Genomic DNA, 17,812 nt, shown 5'->3' on the forward strand with positions numbered 1-17,812 from the left:
CCCATAAAACCTAGAGGTCAAACAGGGAAGTGGTTCTAATTGTTTTTCCACCATTCATTTTTCCCATAGGGGAACTTAAATTATGGACTGTGTTTTGTGGAGGTTTGCACTGGTGTAACTATCTCTAGGACAAGCTGACTTTTTATCAATATATTCGCTTGTTTTTACCCGGTCGGAGGCTGAGCAGTTGCCATACCAGGTAGTGATGCAACTCGTCAGGATGCTCTCGATGGTGCAGCTGTAAAACCTTTTGAGGATCTACTGTAGTATGCTCAGATGCCCTGTCTATGTTGAATCGTTTATCATCCGGAAAACAGAATAGGAGTGACCTACTATTGGAGGCATTGATGTTATTACAGAGAATCATGGGTGGATTGACCATCTCTCAATTCTGGCAAATGCCAGAAGGGCCGAACGATCTTGTGCACTCTCCTCAAACAATAGCATGGTATTCTTTCACTGTAATAGCTACTGTAAATTGGACAGTGCAGTTAGATTAAACAAGAATTGAAGCTTTCTGCCAATATCAGATATGTCTATGTCCTGGGAAATGTTCTTGTTACTTACAACGTCATGCTAATCGCATTAGCGCACATTAGCTCAACCGTCCCAAGGGTGGGACAGCGATCTGTAGAGATCCTTAAGAGGTTTTAATAAACCAATTAGGCACATTTGGGCAGTCATGATACAACATTTTGAACAGATATGCAATGGTTCATTGGATCAGTCTAAAACGTTGCACATAGACTGCTGCCTTCTAGTTGCCAAAATTTAAATTGTGCCTTGGCTGGAATAATACATTATTGCCTTTCTCTTGCATTTCAAAGATGATGGTACAACATAAAACAGTTTTTTTCTTTGTATTATCTTTAAACCAGATCTAATGTGTTATATTCTCCTACATTCATTTCACATTTCCACAAACTTCAAAGTGTTTCCTTTCAAATTATATCAAGAAAATGCATATCCTTGTTTCAGGTCCTGAGCTACAGGCAGTTAGATTTGGATATGTAATTTTAGGCGAAAATTGGGGGTGAAAAGGGTCCTTAAGAGGTTTTAAGGGCTTGTAAGTAAGCATTTCACAAGGTCTACTACACCTGTTGTATTCGGTGCATGTGACAAATACAATTTGATTTGAATTGAATTCTGACAGGTTTAGCGTCCTCCACCCACTGGTGCGCAGCTAGTATCGCCAACAGTTAAACAGAGTATACTGCCTCTTGAGGTTATCAAACGAGTGTCATTTGATGGATTATTTTGTGTGAACGTATAGATTTTTTTTTATGAAACATTTATTAATGTCCATCATGCTACATATCGCACAGGTGAGTTCATAAACTCAGCACAGGAGAGGCATGCATGAGCCGGAGAAAGACGGAAAAAAACGAATGCATTGCATTGTGGGAAAAAGGAGCTAGTCGCCATCTTGCTTTTAGCGCCGCAAGTTATCAGGGTAGAATAATAACCACGTTTGAATGAATATTTTTGAGACATACGAGTGTTTTAACAATTCAATTTGAGCATATATTGCAGGTAGTGGGGTGTACGAGTGTGTAGTTGGAACACCGTGTTGTTTATTTTGAATATTTCCGACTTTTAGAAGTAGTTAACTGGGATTTTTTTTAGACTTGAGGTGATCATGGGTCGATCTAGAAGTCGCAGTTCGTCCCGTTCCAAACACTCCAAAAGCAGCAAGCACAGCAAAAAACGGAGCCGGTCGCGTTCACGGGACAAAGAGAGGACCAAGAAACGATCCAAGTCCCGTGAAGCGAAGAGGAACCGGCGCAGAGAATCACGTTCTCGTTCCCGGTCAGCTACAGCATCGACCCGTAGGGAAAGGGAGAGAGCGGTCACACCGCCGGAGAGAATTGACATATTCGGCAGGACACTGAGCAAGAGAAGCGCCTTGGACGAAAAACAGAGAAAAGAGGAAGAGGAGAAGAAAGTCGAAATGGAAAGACAGAGGAAGATGTAAGTTGTAGCTCAATATTTTAGCCATAATACAAGACATATTTGATTAGTAGGTAACTAGCTTGCTAATACAAAAATATATTGGCGCTTACTTTCTGGCTACATGAGTTAATTAGCTAGAATGCTAACAGACATACACACAGGAATAAGCGCAAAGCTGCCTACTCAATACGTGTATTGAGGAGGCCCTAGTCAGCAGCTATACAAGCCTGCACCATTTGACAACTGGCTAGCTAGCTAAGTCACTTGGCTGCAATTCATTTGTCTTTAACCTTAAGGAATGTATAGATAAATATCTTTCATTCATGCACATTTATGTTAGTTGTGCAGTTGTGCGTCTCGGTGCCAATCTGGTTGGCCATTTGTCATGCATCACAAATCAACGACCTAGTGTCATGATTATGGCCTACAGTGGTTTATCTTGCTAGCCTAGCTATGTAGCCTCGCTATGTGTCCTCGAAAAGATTTGTCTACAACATCCCTCCTGCAAGCTGTGAGTTGTGTGAGACATTATGGCCAAATCTAGTCAAATAAATATAAATCCATGATATAGGCCTTGTCACTGGTAAACTGTTTCACCTGTCAAATTAAACATGTCCGGTACCTATGCCCCTCTGGTTTTCAACCACTGAAGTCAAACCACATGATGTTCATCTGGCCGCAGACACTATAATATGTACTTGTGTCAGTCCAAATTAGCATTCTGGGTGAAAGACTTATGATAAGCCACAGTCCAGTCGGGAAATGTAACAATGAACACCCAGAGGCACAGTTACTTCTGTTGTTATCTGTTTCAGAACCACATTCCTTTACATGTCACACTGCATTATCCATGCTTGTTGCACATTGCAAAACCCTGTGGCGTTACCCATTTTTATAGTGCAATTCAAGGGATGAAAGATGTTGACTTTTCTACTTCAGCGAGCACCTCGCATAATAACACCCTCCGTTGTTTGTAGTTAGATGATGTTGGTCTGACAGACATGGGGGAACTTGGGCACCTTTTGGCCAGAGGCTGATCGACGCCCGATACCAACAACACCGTGAACTACACCTGGACTGCTGTGTGGGTTTTTACCCAGCCACAGGGTCACTTAACCTGCCACACAATGTCCCAATAGAGACACGGACACCAGATACTGGATACTGGTTTTTAGATTTCCTGGTAGTCGTGTGTAACCAAAACCACATGAAATCAGAGAGCGGGACAGTGTCGCGTTTTTTAAGTCGTGCCTGAAGCAACGTGACAATGACCCCCCCCCCCGATAGCCACGTCCTGTTGATAGTGCAGCCGAAACAGTTTAAAAGCATTTGAACAGTAAACAGGACGCCTGCCTTGTGTTCGTGTGCGCGACCTGACTCCCCCCTCCCCCGGGCATGCCGTTTGAACTGACCCACACCTACGTTTAACCCCCCCCCCCCCCCCCTCATTTCTCTGCGGCTCTGGACAAGCTGACTTCTACCAAACGGGGGGGGGGGTCGTGTGTCACATCAGGTTCAAATCTGTTTCCACACACACGTTTTATGTTAAGTACCTATGTCATAATGACATGCTGCAATTCCTAAATCACTGAAACACCTTTTTTTTCCCCTTTCTTTAAAAAAAACCATAGCAGCTTTATAACCCTGATAAACATACAAATGCACAATTCCCGGAGTTTGGAGCTGGGAACACAAGCATTTCGCTACACCCGCAATAACATCTGCTAAATATGTTGTATGTGACCAATAACATTTGTTTTGTTCCTATAGCGATGTCTGATTTTTTTAAATTTTATTTTTTAAGTTACATTGATTCAACAGTAACCTGAATATGCATTGATCGTATCATGTCACTTGTGCTACCGTGTCAGCAACCCTCCCCTCTTTCTCTCGCCACCCTTGCCGTGCAGCCGGCAGGTGGAGGTAGAGGAGAAGCTGATCGAGGAGGAGACGGCGCGTCGCGTGGAGGAGCTGGTGGCCAAGCGGGTGGAGGAGGAGCTGGAGAAACGTAGAGACGAGATCGAGCGGGAGGTGCTGCGGCGTGTGGAGGAGGCCAAGCGCATCATGGAGCACCAGCTGTTGGAGGAGCTGGAGAAACAGAGGCAGACGGAGCTACAGGCCCAGAAGGCCAGAGAGGTAACGCTCGGTCGTTGGGAATGCAGGCACCCCCACCTCTACCCGGCCCCACTACTGCCTTCTCTGGCAAGTGGGGTCCCCCCCAAACTGGCCATGACATGTTTCACTGCTCCAGGGAGGGTGAGAGGGTAGGACACGGCTGCTGAGGCTCAGGATAGTTGGGTTGAGTTGGAGCTCTGTGCTTTAAGGGTAGTAGACTGAGGGTTGGGTTAGAGCTCTTTGCTGTAAGGGTAGTAGACTGAGGGTTGGGTTAGAGCTCTGTGCTTTAAGAGTAGTAGACTGAGGGTTGGGTTAGAGCTCTGTGCTTTAAGGGTAGTAGACTGAGGGTTGGGTTAGAGCTCTGTGCTTTAAGGGTAGTAGACTGAGGGTTGGGTTAGAGCTTTAAGGGTAGTAGACTGAGGGTTGGGTTAGTGCTTTAAGGGTAGTAGACTGAGGGTTGGGTTAGTGCTTTAAGGGTAGTAGACTGAGGGTTGGGTTAGTGCTCTGCTTTAAGGTTAGTAGACTGAGGGTTGGGTTAGTGCTTTAAGGGTAGTAGACTGAGGGTTGGGTTAGTGCTTTAAGGGTAGTAGACTGAGGGTTGGGTTAGTGCTTTAAGGGTAGTAGACTGAGGGTTGGGTTAGAGCTTTAAGGGTAGTAGACTGAAGGTTGGGTTAGTGCTGTAAGGGTAGTAGACTGAGGGTTTCTAAATGGGGAAATTAAATGGCCAATATTTGGCAGTGGACAGTCAAGACACGCAGGATTCATTTGAGACTCTTGAACATGGCTGAGTTATGACAATTTACTGACCTCATCCCTTCATTTGCTGTCATCATTCTCGTCCACATTCATACATTCCTATTCAGAATGACTATTTTACTTACATTTTTTACTTTTTTAAAACTTTTAAAACTTTCATTATTGTAAATATATAAAAAAAAATAAAGCTATTTTTTTTCAAATTGACATTTCATTATCAGTAACTGTCTCTGTGTCCAACATTCAGTGAAATGTTTTATTTTCCTCAGGCAGGCAGAGAACACAGGTCCATCCACTAACCATCCAGAGACCAATAGGGATGGAGAAACTTGGGCTTTATTAGTTACAAATCAGGCCCTTTTTTCTAGCCCAGTAGTTTATTTTAGTTCTGTAACAGTACATGTATTCATACTGAACCTTTCGGTACGGGGACCTCGATTTGTTGTTGAATATAAAAATAAAAAAACCCGCTATGCCTATAGGCTATGCCTATATTTCTAGAGTAAATCTGTGCTTGGAAAAAAAAAAAACGATTTCAGGCTATTCTGTTGAAATAACTAGAGCCTATGAACACGTTGTAATCAAACATCTAATCATCTTCGTTGGCGAATTTCAAACTGTTGCTTTTGTCAGGCGCAGCCGGGAACTAGTTCTGTACGATAGCGAGCGGTGGGAGTCGATAAACCAGATTTGTTTTAAATCTTCAGTTTGGGGATGTTTTTAGGCTTCCCAGTAGATTTACAACGGTCGATGGGCAGAGAGAATGTCACCACTGTTCACCCAAGAATAGCCTTTGCAGCTGCCAACACTAAACACGTTGACACATTTACACCGACATCGCCTCCGTAGTATGCCTACCACCGGGGGTAAAACATGTAATCATTATTCAAGCAGCCCTCCACAGCTGATTCTGACTGGGCCAAATAAATTCCTAGCGATAGGTATGTTTATAGCTGTGAACATGCTCCCATTCCAGATGGTTGAAAAAGAAGGGGGGTTAGCGCCTCGTGAAAGTGCTCGCGCCACATTACGAACTTTGCCCTCTCACATCCATTTCAGCAAACGCGTAGTACCAGCTCTATATAAGCAAAGCTAAAGCCCAAGCTGTCCATGAATCGGCCCAATGCACCCTGTGTTGCACTTCCTACAGATGGCTGGACCTCGAAGGACTACAGCGAGCATCTTAACGGTGACAGCTCATCACATTACCCCCAGAGTGGAAGATGAGAACTATGTGCTACTACAGACAAGCTGTCTTTATGAGTCACACAAATACGCACATTTTCCTCTTTGTAAGAAAACATTCTAGCGTGGGTCCTATACAATATCTGAGCCGTGTGTTTACATGTTGATTTCACACGCGTATCGCTCTTTCATTTTAGTGTTGATATGTCTGATTTGTCCGTTCATCAGACATGTGACTCATGATCATATACTGCGCTTAGAAAAAGGTATTTTCCCCCTTTCCAATTGTATTTTTTCTACTTTTGCATATTTTTGATACTGAATGTAATCAGATCTTCAACCAAAACCTAATATCAGATAAAGAGAACCCGAGTGAACAAATAAAACAACAATTACATTCTAGAACCAGCTGTTCCGGAAGACTTTAAACGGGCCAACATTCACAAGGCCGCAGGGCCAGATGGATTACCACAGGATGTGTACTGCGAGCATGCGCTGACCAACTGGCAAGTGTCTTCACTGACATTTTCAACCTGTACCTGTCCGAGTCTGTAATACCCACATGTTTTAAAAATACCACCATAGTGCCTGTGCCCAAGAACACTAAAGGTAACCTGCCTAAATGTAGCCATAAAGTGCTTTGAAAAGCTGGTCATGGCTCACATCAACACCGTTATCCCAGAAACCTTAGACCCACTCCAATTTGCATAGCGCCCCAACAGATCCACAGATGATGCAATCTCTATTGCACTCCACACTGCCCTTTCCCACCTGGACAAAAGGAACACCTGTGTGAGAATGCTATTCATTGACTACAGCTCAATGTTCAGCACCATAGTGCACTCAAAGCTCATCAATAAGCTGAGGACCCTGGGACTAAACACCTCCCTCTGCAACTGGATCCTGGACTTCCTGATGGGCCGCCCCAAGGTGGTAAGGATAGGTAACAACACATCCGCCACCCTGATCCTCAACATGGGGGCCTCTCAGGGGTGCTTGCTCAGTCCCCTCCTGTACTCTCTGTTCACTCATGACAGCACGGCCAGGCACGACTCCAACACCATCATTAAGATTGCCGTTGACACAACAGTGGTACCGACAACGACGAGACAGCCTATAGGGCGGAGGTCAGAGACCTGGCCTTGTGCCAGGACAACAACCTCTCCCTCAACATGATCAAGACAAAGGAGATGATTGTGGACTACAGGAAAAAGAGGAACGAGCATGCCCCCATTCTCATCGACGAGGGTGCAGTGGAGCAGGTTGAGAGCTTCAAGTTCCTTGGTGTCCACATCACCAACAAACTAACATGGTCCAAGCACACCAAGACTGTAGTGAAGAGGGCACAGCAATACCTATTCCCCCTCAGGAGACTGAAAAGATTTGTCATGGGTCCTCAGATCCTCAAAAGGTCTTCAGCTGCACCATCGAGAGCATCCTGACGGGTTGCATCACCACCTAGTATGGCAACTGCTCGTCCTCTGACGTCAAGGCACTACAGAGGGTAGTGCGTAAGGCCCAGTACACCACTGGGGCCAAGCTTCCTGTCATCCAGGACCTCTATACCAGGCGGTGTCTCTGCTACCGCACGGCAAGCGGTACTGGAGCGCCAAGTTTAGGTCCAAGAAGCTTCTAAACAGCTTCTACCCCCAAACCATAAGACTCCTGAACATCTAGTCAAATGGCTACCCAGACTATTTGCCTTGCCCCACCTTTTACACCACTGCTACTCTTGTTATCATCTATGCATAGTCACTTTAATAACTCTACCTACATGTACATATTACCTCATAACCGGTGCCCCGCACATTGACTCTGTACCCCTCTGTATATAGTCTCCACATTGACTCTACCGGTTCCCCCCTGTATATTGACTCTGTACCGTAACACCCTGTATATAACTTCCACGTTGACTCTGTACCGGTACCCCCCCCTGTATATAGCCTCCACATTGATTCTACCGGTACCCCCTGTATATAGCCTCCACATTGACTCTGTACCAGTACCCCCTGTATATAGCCTCCACATTGACTCTGTACCGTAACACCCAGTAAATAGCCTCCACATTGACTCTGTACCAGTACCCCCTGTATATAGCCTCCACATTGACTCTGTACCGTAACACCCTGTAAATAGCCTCCACATTGACTCTGTACCAGTACCCCCTGTATATAGCCTCCACATTAACTCTGTACCGTAACACCCTGTAAATAGCCTCCACATTGACTCTGTACCAGTACCCCCTGTATATAGCCTCCACATTGACTGTGTACCGTAACACCCTGTAAATAGCCTCCACATTGACTCTGTACCAGTACCCCCTGTATATAGCCTCCACATTGACTCTGTACCGGTACCCCCTGTATATAGCCTCCACATTGACTCTGTACCGGTACCTCCTGTATATAGCCTCCACATTGACTCTGTACCGGTACCCCTGTATATAGCCTCCACATTGACTCTGTACCGGTACCCCCTGTATATAGCCTCCACATTGACTCTGTACCGGTACCTCCTGTATATAGCCTCCACATTGACTCTGTACCGGTACCCCTGTATATAGCCTCCACATTGACTCTGTACCGGTACCTCCTGTATATAGCCTCCACATTGACTCTGTACCGGTACCCCCTGTATATAGCCTCCACATTGACTCTGTACCGGTACCTCCTGTATATAGCCTCCACATTGACTCTGTACCGGTACCCCCTGTATATAGCCTCCACATTGACTCTGTACCGTAACACCCTGTATATAGCCTCCACATTGACTCTGTACCGGTACCCCCTGTATATAGCCTCCACATTGACTCTGTACCGTAACACCCTGTATATAGCCTCCACATTGACTCTGTACCGGTACACCCTGTATATAGCCTCCACATTGACTCTGTACCGGTACCTCCTGTATATAGCCTCCACATTGACTCTACCTTGTCTGTATTCTTTTTTAAACTGCATTGTTGGTTAAGGGCCTGTAAGTAAGCATTTCACTGTGAGGTCTACTACACCTGTTGTATTCAGCATTTCACTGTGAGGTCTACTACACCTGTTGTATTCAGCATTTCACTGTGAGGTCTACTACACCTGTTGTATTCAGCATTTCACTGTGAGGTCTACTACACCTGTTGTATTCAGCATTTCACTGTAAGGTCTACCTATACCTGTTGTATTCAGCATTTCACTGTAAGGTCTACTACACCTGTTGTATTCAGCATTTCACTGTGAGGTCTACTACACCTGTTGTATTCAGCATTTCACTGTAAGGTCTACTACACCTGTTGTATTCAGCATTTCACTGTAAGGTCTACTACACCTGTTGTATTCAGCATTTCACTGTAAGGTCTACTACACCTGTTGTATTCAGCATTTCACTGTGAGGTCTACTACACCTGTTGTATTCAGCATTTCACTGTAAGGTCTACTACACCTGTTGTATTCAGCATTTCACTGTGAGGTCTACTACACCTGTTGTATTCAGCATTTCACTGTGAGGTCTGCTACACCTGTTGTATTCAGCATTTCACTGTGAGGTCTACTACACCTGTTGTATTCAGCATCTCACTGTGAGGTCTACTACACCTGTTGTATTCAGCATTTCACTGTGAGGTCTACCTACACCTGTTGTATTCAGCATTTCACTGTCAGGTCTACTACACCTGTTGTATTCAGCATTTCACTGTGAGGTCTACTACACCTGTTGTATTCATCATGTGACTAATAACATTTGATTATTTGATTTCATAAACAAAGTTATGCAGCACCCAATTTCCCTGTGTGAAAAAGTGATTCCCCCCAGACACTCAATAAGTGGTTGTGCCACCTTTAGCTGAAATGACTCCAACCAAACGCTTCTTTTAGTTGATCAGTCTCTCACTTCGTTGTGGAGTGATTCTGGCCCCCCACTTCCATACAAGCACTGCTTTAAGTCTCTCACTTCGTTGTGGAGTGATTCTGGCCCCCACTTCCATACAGCACTGCTTTAAGTCTCTCACTTCGTTGTGGAGTGATTCTGGCCCCCCACTACCATACAGCACTGCTTTAAGTCTCTCACTTCGTTGTGGAGTGATTCTGGCCCCCACTTCCATACAGCACTGCTTTAAGTCTCTCACTTCGTTGTGGAGTGATTCTGGCCCCCCACTTCCATACAAGCACTGCTTTAAGTCTCTCACTTCGTTGTGGAGTGATTCTGGCCCCCCACTTCCATACAGCACTGCTTTAAGTCTCTCACTTCGTTGTGGAGTGATTCTGGCCCCCACTTCCATACAGCACTGCTTTAAGTCTCTCACTTCGTTGTGGAGTGATTCTGGCCCCCCACTTCCATACAAGCACTGCTTTAAGTCTCTCACTTCGTTGTGGAGTGATTCTGGCCCCCCACTTCCATACAGCACTGCTTTAAGTCTCTCACTTCGTTGTGGAGTGATTCTGGCCCCCCACTTCCATACAAGCACTGCTTTAAGTCTCTCACTTCGTTGTGGAGTGATTCTGGCCCCCACTTCCATACAGCACTGCTTTAAGTCTCTCACTTCGTTGTGGAGTGATTCTGGCCCCCCACTTCCATACAGCACTGCTTTAAGTCTCTCACTTCGTTGTGGAGTGATTCTGGCCCCCACTTCCATACAGCACTGCTTTAACTCAGCGAGGTTTGTGGATAAAAAATAAATAAATTAAGCATGAACTGCTCATTTCAAGTCCTGCTACAACATCTAAATTGGGGTTAGGCCTGTACTTTGACTCCAAATGTGTTACTTCTATAGCCACCTGCATGTAGATTGTTTTGATGGTGTGCTTTGGATCATTGTCTTGCTGAGTTCAGGTCATGTTTGAAAACCCACAAATGTCGCTGAGTTAAAGCAGTGCTGTGTGGAAGAGTGGGACAGAATTCCACCACAGTGACGTGAGAGACGGATCAACAACTACAGGAAGTGTTTGGTTGTAGCTGAAGGTGACACAACCAGTAACCAGTTGTTATTGGTCACATGGTTAGTAGATGTTAATGGTCACACATGGTTAGCAGATGTTATTGGTCACACATGGTTAGCAGATGTTATTGGTCACACATGGTTAGCAGATGTTATTGGTCACACATGGTTAGCAGATGTTATTGGTCACACATGGTTAGCAGATGTTATTGGTCACACATGGTTAGTAGATGTTATTGGTCACACATGGTTAGTAGATGTTAATGGTCACACATGGTTAGCAGATGTTATTGGTCACATGGTTAGCAGATGTTATTGGTCACAGGGTTAGCAGATGTTATTGGTCACATACACACGGTTAGTAGATGTTAATGGTCACAGGGTTAGTAGATGTTATTGGTCACATACACATGGTTAGTAGATGTTAATGGTCACATGGTTAGCAGATGTTATTGGTCACATGGTTAGCAGATGTTATTGGTCACATACACATGGTTAGCAGATGTTATTGGTCACACGTGGTTAGTAGATGTTAATGGTCACAGGGTTAGTAGATGTTATTGGTCACAGGGTTAGTAGATGTTATTGGTCTTCCTGTGACATCGGGTGGTGTAGGTGTCCTGGAGGGCAGCTAGTTTGACCTCACTACCCTCTGGAGAGCCTTACGGTTGAGGGCGGTGCAGTCATTCTGTGAATGAGGTGGAACAGCCACCTTGACTCGCACAGTGATCGACCGGTGGCTCAGTACTAATCGGGTGAGAAGTGGCCCCAGTGCACCTCACTGAGCTACCCCCTCCCCCACCATCGAACTTATTCAGATCCCTCCCCTTTTCCAGATGCAGCAGTAGACCTCTCACTCCACGCCACTTTCTGTTTTTGAATAGATAGCCTCGTTTAAAAGTACACGATTACATACACAATTTAGTTTAGTGTGTCCAATAATTATATTATCATCGTCCTCTCTTTAATCTTTGTTTTGAATAGCTCCTGTTTTAGAAGGCATCTGTTCTGGGATACGTAACGGTGAAGGACCGTTTCCTGTTTCCTGTTTGCAAGGTCAACGATCTCTGGTCTAACTGTTAATGCTACTTATTTAATATTCCTTTTTTAATTTGTATTTTTTTTTAAATGTTGAAACTAACATGTTTTTAAAGAATAAACAACCACAGCAAATGCTCTTTATTTGATTTGACGTCCTCGTGACTTGCTTCTCTTTAGGGGAGTTTTTTTTCTTTTGATTTCTGGACCCAACTTGTGTTAACACCATTTGACCTTTGGCCTGCGGACAGCTCCCAGCTCATGTGCCGTGTTCAGGCCTCCTCCACACTGTACTGTACTCTACTGCTGCGGTATGTTGTCTCCATGTGAACTGAGGACAGAGAGAGAGAGACGCTTTAAAGAGTGCAAGCTGGGCTGCAGACGAGCAGTACACAGATCAGTTTTAAAGAGGAAGGCGGCAGACGAGCAGTACACAGATCAGTTTTAAAGAGGAAGGCGGCAGACGAGCAGTACACAGATCAGTTTTAAAGAGGAAGGCGGCAGACGAGCAGTACACAGGTCAGTTTTAAAGAGGAAGGCGGCAGACGAGCAACACAGGTCAGTTTTAAAGAGGAAGGCGGCAGACGAGCTGTACACAGATCAGTTTTAAAGAGGAAGGCGGCAGACGAGCTGTACACAGATCAGTTTTAAAGAGGAAGGCGGCAGACGAGCAGTACACAGATCAGTTTTAAAGAGGAAGGCGGCAGACGAGCAGTACACAGATCAGTTTTAAAGAGGAAGGCGGCAGACGAGCCCCCCCCCCCCCCCCCCCCCCCCCCCAGGAGCGCTTCTCTCTCTGCAGGGGACACAGTCTGGACGAGACAGTAAATATTCAACCGTTTTAATGCTGAATGCTTTCACCAGTTGTGCAGGTACACAGGCAAGGAAAATGCGTAGGTATACGTGCATTGGTGAGCTAAAACTATTCACTCCTTTTAATGTTTAAAAAAAATATATATTCTCTTGCTTGAAGAAGCAAATAAATGTTTATTTTATTTTTAGAGTTTTTATCTTTGATTTATTTGATATCTACTATGTAAGTGTGACGAGTGAGTTTCCCCTCTTTCTATTCCCTTTAATGTCTGAATGATCCAGAGAAGGCTACAAGTTATTGAGTGACTCTTGTATGGGCAGGGCTTCTCTTTCCCTTTTTGTTCTGAAAGCATTCTGCTTGACCGAGAGAACAATGTATGGGAGAGGCTGGTTGTGGTGGGGGAGAGGCTGGTTGTGGTGGGGGAGAGGCTGGTTGTGGTGGGGGAGAGGCTGGTTGTGGTGGGGGAGAGGCTGGTTGTGGTGGGGGAGAGGCTGGTTGTGGTGGGGGAGAGGCTGGTTGTGGTGGGGGAGAGGCTGGTTGTGGTGGGGGAGAGGCTGGTTGTGGTGGGGGAGAGGCTGGTTGTGGTGGGGGAGAGGCTGGTTGTGGTGGGGGAGAGGCTGGTTGTGGTGGGGGAGAGGCTGGTTGTGGTGGGGGAGAGGCTGGTTGTGGTGGGGGAGAGGCTGGTTGTGGCACCTTTGTGTAGGGTGAAGACGAGTGACTGTGCCCACGTGTGTTGAGAGGCCAATGATGTATACTTGGGAGTGGGTGTGTGTGTGTTGGGAGTGGGTGTGTGTGTGTTGGGAGTGGGTGTGTGTGTGTTGGGAGTGGGTGTGTGTGTGTTGGGAGTGGGTGTGTGTGTGTTGGGAGTGGGTGTGTGTGTGTTGGGAGTGGGTGTGTGTGTGTTGGGAGTGGGTGTGTGTGTGTTGGGAGTGGGTGTGTGTGTGTTGGGAGTGGGTGTGTGTGTGTTGGGAGTGGGTGTGTGTGTGTTGGGAGTGGGTGTGTGTGTGTTGGGAGTGGGTGTGTGTGTGTTGGGAGTGGGTGTGGTTGTGTTGTGTTGGGTATGGTTGTGTTTTGGAGTGGGTGGGGGTGTGTGTGTTGGGGGGAGTGGGTGGGTGGGTGTGTGTTGGGGGGAGTGGGTGGGTGTGTTGGGGGGAGTGGGTGGGTGTGTGTGTTGGGGGTAGTGGGTGGGTGTGTGTGTGTTGGGGGTAGTGGGTGGGTGTGTGTGTGTTGGGGGTAGTGGGTGGGTGTGTGTGTGTTGGGGGTAGTGGGTGGGTGTGTGTGTTGGGGGGGAGTGGGTGGGTGGGTGTGTGTTGGGGGTAGTGGGTGTGTGTGTGTTGGGGGTAGTGTGTGTTGGGATGTGTTGCGGCCGTATCCTGTTCTAACATGGCATTGTGTCTTCAGGAGGAAGAACGATCCAAACGGGACGAGCTGGAGAAAATCCTGGAGGAGAATAACCGCAAGATCGCCGACGCTCAGGCCAAGCTGGTAAAACCCCTTGATTCCTCCTCTCTGTTCTGGTCAAATAGCAAACGGGGCAGTTCTATGATGCAATATGGTCGTTCTTGATATTGAAATACGTGGTCTTCGTAGCTTTCATGCCAAATGTGGCATTTTTGTCGTTATGCCATTTGAGTGCGTTGACGTAGATTCCCAGGGCTTCTGTGAGAAACGCTACATTAGTACAACACTAATGCTTTCTGGCCCCGGCTTTGTATGGATGGTTATCAGTAACCATTAACAACAAGTGTTTTCCCCTTTGACTGTTTTATTATCCTGTTTCTGAAACTCATTTTGTAAGATGGATTAGTGTTTTTATTTGGTCATGTACAAGTCACGATTGTCGTAAACAAGGTGAAAAAAAACAACAACAACAAACTGATTCTAATAACATCTTTGTGTGGCTCAGAAAACATGAACACTTTTGTGGGCATTTGGCATTGCAGGGTCTCTATCCTGACCCTGGTGTGTGTGTGTGTGTGTGTGTGTGTGTGTGTGTGCGCGTGCGTCCACCAGGCTGAGGAGCAGTTGCGTATCGTAGAGGAGCAGAGAAAGATTCACGAGGAGAGGATGAAGCTGGACCAGGATCGCCAACGGCAACAGAAGGAGGAACAGAAAATGATCCTGGGCAAAGGAAAGTCCCGGCCCAAGCTCTCCTTCTCCCTCAAAGCCACCGAATGAGTCTCTCATCCCTCCTCTCTTCCTTCTCCTGCCCTTCTCATCCCACCCAGCACTCTGCTCCTCCTCTCTGGAACGCTAGCTGTGTGAAAGGCTGAAGGGTAGCCCACGGCACCGTCCTGCTCTACAGACCTTTCCCAACCAAGCCTTGGAGGGAGGCCCACCCACCTTCAAACCTGTTTCGCCGCTTAACCCCTTTGACCCCCCCCCCCCACCCAGTGACTATTGTTTGTGATTTTTTATTTTTACGGATTTGATCTGTCACTACTTGGTCTTCTTACTGAGGCCCACGAGCGGTTGAGTGACCTTTGTTTCCACAGGGTGTTCTGTTGAAGCTTATTAAAACTGTGGGGTTTAGGAGTTGGCCTAGGTTTTCCTGTTCCGTATGTGTCTAACGTAGAAAGACCATTTCCCCAAGCAGGGCTAACCTAAAGTGATGCTAGGCTAACCTAAAGTGATGCTAGGCTAACCTAAAGTGATGCTAGGCTAACCTAAAGTGATGCTAGGCTAACCTAAAGTGATGCTGCAGGCTGGGCTAACCTAAAGTGATGCTAGGCTAACCTAAAGTGATGCTGCAGGCTGGGCTAACCTAAAGTGATGCTAGGCTAACCTAAAGTGATGCTAGGCTAACCTAAAGTGATGCTAGGCTAACCTAAAGTGATGCTAGGCTAACCTAAAGTGATGCTAGGCTAACCTAAAGTGATGCTAGGCTAACCTAAAGTGATGCTAGGCTAACCTAAAGTGATGCTAGGCTAACCTAAAGTGATGCTGCAGGCTAGGCTAACCTAAAGTGATGCTGCAGGCTAGGCTAACCTAAAGTGATGCTGGAGGCTGGGCTAACCTAAAGTGATGCTGCAGGCTGGGCTAACCTAAAGTGATGCTGGAGGCTGGGCTAACCTAAAGTGATGCTGGAGGCTGGGCTAACCTAAAGTGATGCTGCAAGCAGGGCTAACCTAAAGTGATGCTGCAGGCTGGGCTAACCTAAAGTGATGCTGCAGGCTAGGCTAACCTAAAGTGATGCTGCAGGCAGGGCTAACCTAAAGTGATCCTGCAGGCTGGGCTAACCTAAAGTGATGCTGCAGGCTAGGCTAACCTAAAGTGATGCTGCAGGCTAGGCTAACCTAAAGTGATGCTGCAGGCTAGGCTAACCTAAAGTGATGCTGCAGGCTGGGCTAACCTAAAGTGATGCTGTAGGCTAGGCTAACCTAAAGTGATGCTGTAGGCTAGGCTAACTTATACTCAGTAAAGCACAGTGACCTCCACCTGACAGGTTAATCTTCAACCTCTCCTATATCTCACATCAGATGTTTTTATACTCAACTTTTCTCCTAGATTTAGATTAGCATCAAATACAAAAACCAAAACAGGTGGACGAAGAGTCCCTACTGCTGCACGGGGGGGAACCCAGGCCAATTCCCAATCTGCCCATGGAGCTGGTCAGGTTGGCGTTGCAGGGTTGGAACAGGATACGAGGGGGGACGAGAGACATTTCCTGTATGATGTAATATTTAGAGTCTCTGTCATGTGGTGTCCTACTCTTGTGAGATAATATATGAAATGAATCCAAAACAACATGGGATTTATTTAATCGTGCATCATTTTACTGAACTGTTACCGTTTTCAATCTGAGTGAATTGTGCTCTGAAAGTAGACTGTTTCAGACTTCCTGCTCCTTAGCTTGTGTAGTATATTAACCCCCCCCCCCCTGTTAGGGTCCCCGTCAACTCCCCGTCCAAGTCCAGGTAAGATTGACTAGGTACATGGTTTAGGTCTGACAGTGAGAGTGAGTGTGTGTGTGTGTGTGTGTGTGTGTGTGACAGTATGTATGGCTGACCTCTGGTAAAGGGGCTTCATGAGTAAGTGAAATTTGTCTTGTGGTAATTTCCCCCAACTTGTTAATGGGGGCTGAACAATTTACCAATAAATCCATTGAATGCAACTGTCTCGGGATTGTGTCTTCCGTTCAATTGTTATTTCCCATCGGCCAATTGATGACAAAATGATCTAATTGGTCAAAAGACCAATTATGGGAATATCAGAATTGGGCTGCATGTGTAAACCGCCAATAACCCCATTTCTATGCTAGTGAAGTCCATATATTAAAATCAGGAAGGATGTGACGGTAATAGGGACGTTTTGGGTACAATTTTATGAATGCTGACATTTGTTCATTCGACAATGTGTGGTCTTTTTGTGTCAGTAACATGTATTCTGCGAGAGAATGGCCAGCCAGTTAGCGAAAATGTTGGTTTAAACGCCTTTGTTTAACTAGGCAGTTGAAAACAAATTCTTATTTCCAATGATGGCCTAGGAACAGTCTGTTCAGGGGCAGAACGACAGATTTGCACCTTGTCATCTCGGGGTAATTTCAACTTGCAACCTTCCGTTTACTAGTCCCAACGCTCTAACCACTAGGCTACCCTTATGAGCACGATGATGTGGTTGTGGTCCTCTCACTACGGAAAACCATGCAGTTTTATTAGTCTATACAATATCATGTAGTCTAGCCTTCAAGCACTGAATCTGCGAGCTGTTGGCTAAGAGCGTACGTGTCGAGACCAGAGTGGGCACATTTAGCTGTTTTAAAGCAACCGTTTTTGTAAACAACTATTGGTAATGTTGAAACACATTGAACTTTAGATTTGTATTCGGTACATGAACACGAGTTAAATAAATGACAATTTAAGCGAAAATGTCGATTTTTTTTGGGTTTGTGCGCACTGTGCTCATACACTTATTTCCTCCCCATCAACTCAGTTTGGTCGAAAACGCCACTGGTGTGGAAAATGCTCATATTTTCTTCATGTAAATATTATAATATTTGCATGTAAATCTGTCGCCCAATTGGATGGAAA

General features: G+C 45.9%; 1 protein-coding gene across 2 annotated transcripts; it reads left to right on the forward strand.

Moving 5' to 3' along the window:
* The first annotated feature begins 1,357 nt into the window (after positions 1 to 1,357).
* On the forward strand, positions 1,358 to 16,907 carry LOC109881029 (arginine and glutamate-rich protein 1-B-like). Of its 2 annotated transcripts, none has more exons than XM_020473203.2 (4): positions 1,358 to 1,971; positions 3,825 to 4,089; positions 14,184 to 14,267; positions 14,796 to 16,907. In XM_020473203.2, exons 1-4 carry the CDS (start codon positions 1,640 to 1,642, stop codon positions 14,958 to 14,960), a joined length of 846 nt encoding a protein of 281 aa, XP_020328792.1. In that variant the 5' UTR covers positions 1,358 to 1,639; the 3' UTR covers positions 14,961 to 16,907. The 2 variants fall into 2 exon arrangements, with proteins under 2 accessions (XP_020328792.1, XP_020328793.1); XM_020473204.2 differs by having other exon boundaries at positions 1,361 to 1,971; positions 3,864 to 4,089.
* The last annotated feature ends 905 nt before the right edge of the window (positions 16,908 to 17,812 follow it).

Source organism: Oncorhynchus kisutch, linkage group LG2 (genome assembly GCF_002021735.2).
Source record: "Oncorhynchus kisutch isolate 150728-3 linkage group LG2, Okis_V2, whole genome shotgun sequence".
NCBI classification, from domain to species: Eukaryota; Metazoa; Chordata; class Actinopteri; order Salmoniformes; family Salmonidae; genus Oncorhynchus; species Oncorhynchus kisutch.

Bases quoted from the DNA above. Each gene is read 5' to 3' on its own strand.
- LOC109881029 (XM_020473203.2), top strand. From the start codon at position 1,640: ATGGGTCGATCTAGAAGTCGCAGTTCGTCCCGTTCCAAACACTCCAAA. The intron at 1,972-3,824 runs GTAAGTTGTAGC...CTACCGTGTCAG, and splicing joins ATGGAAAGACAGAGGAAGAT to CAACCCTCCCCTCTTTCTCT. The intron at 4,090-14,183 runs GTAACGCTCGGT...TTGTGTCTTCAG, and splicing joins AGGCCCAGAAGGCCAGAGAG to GAGGAAGAACGATCCAAACG.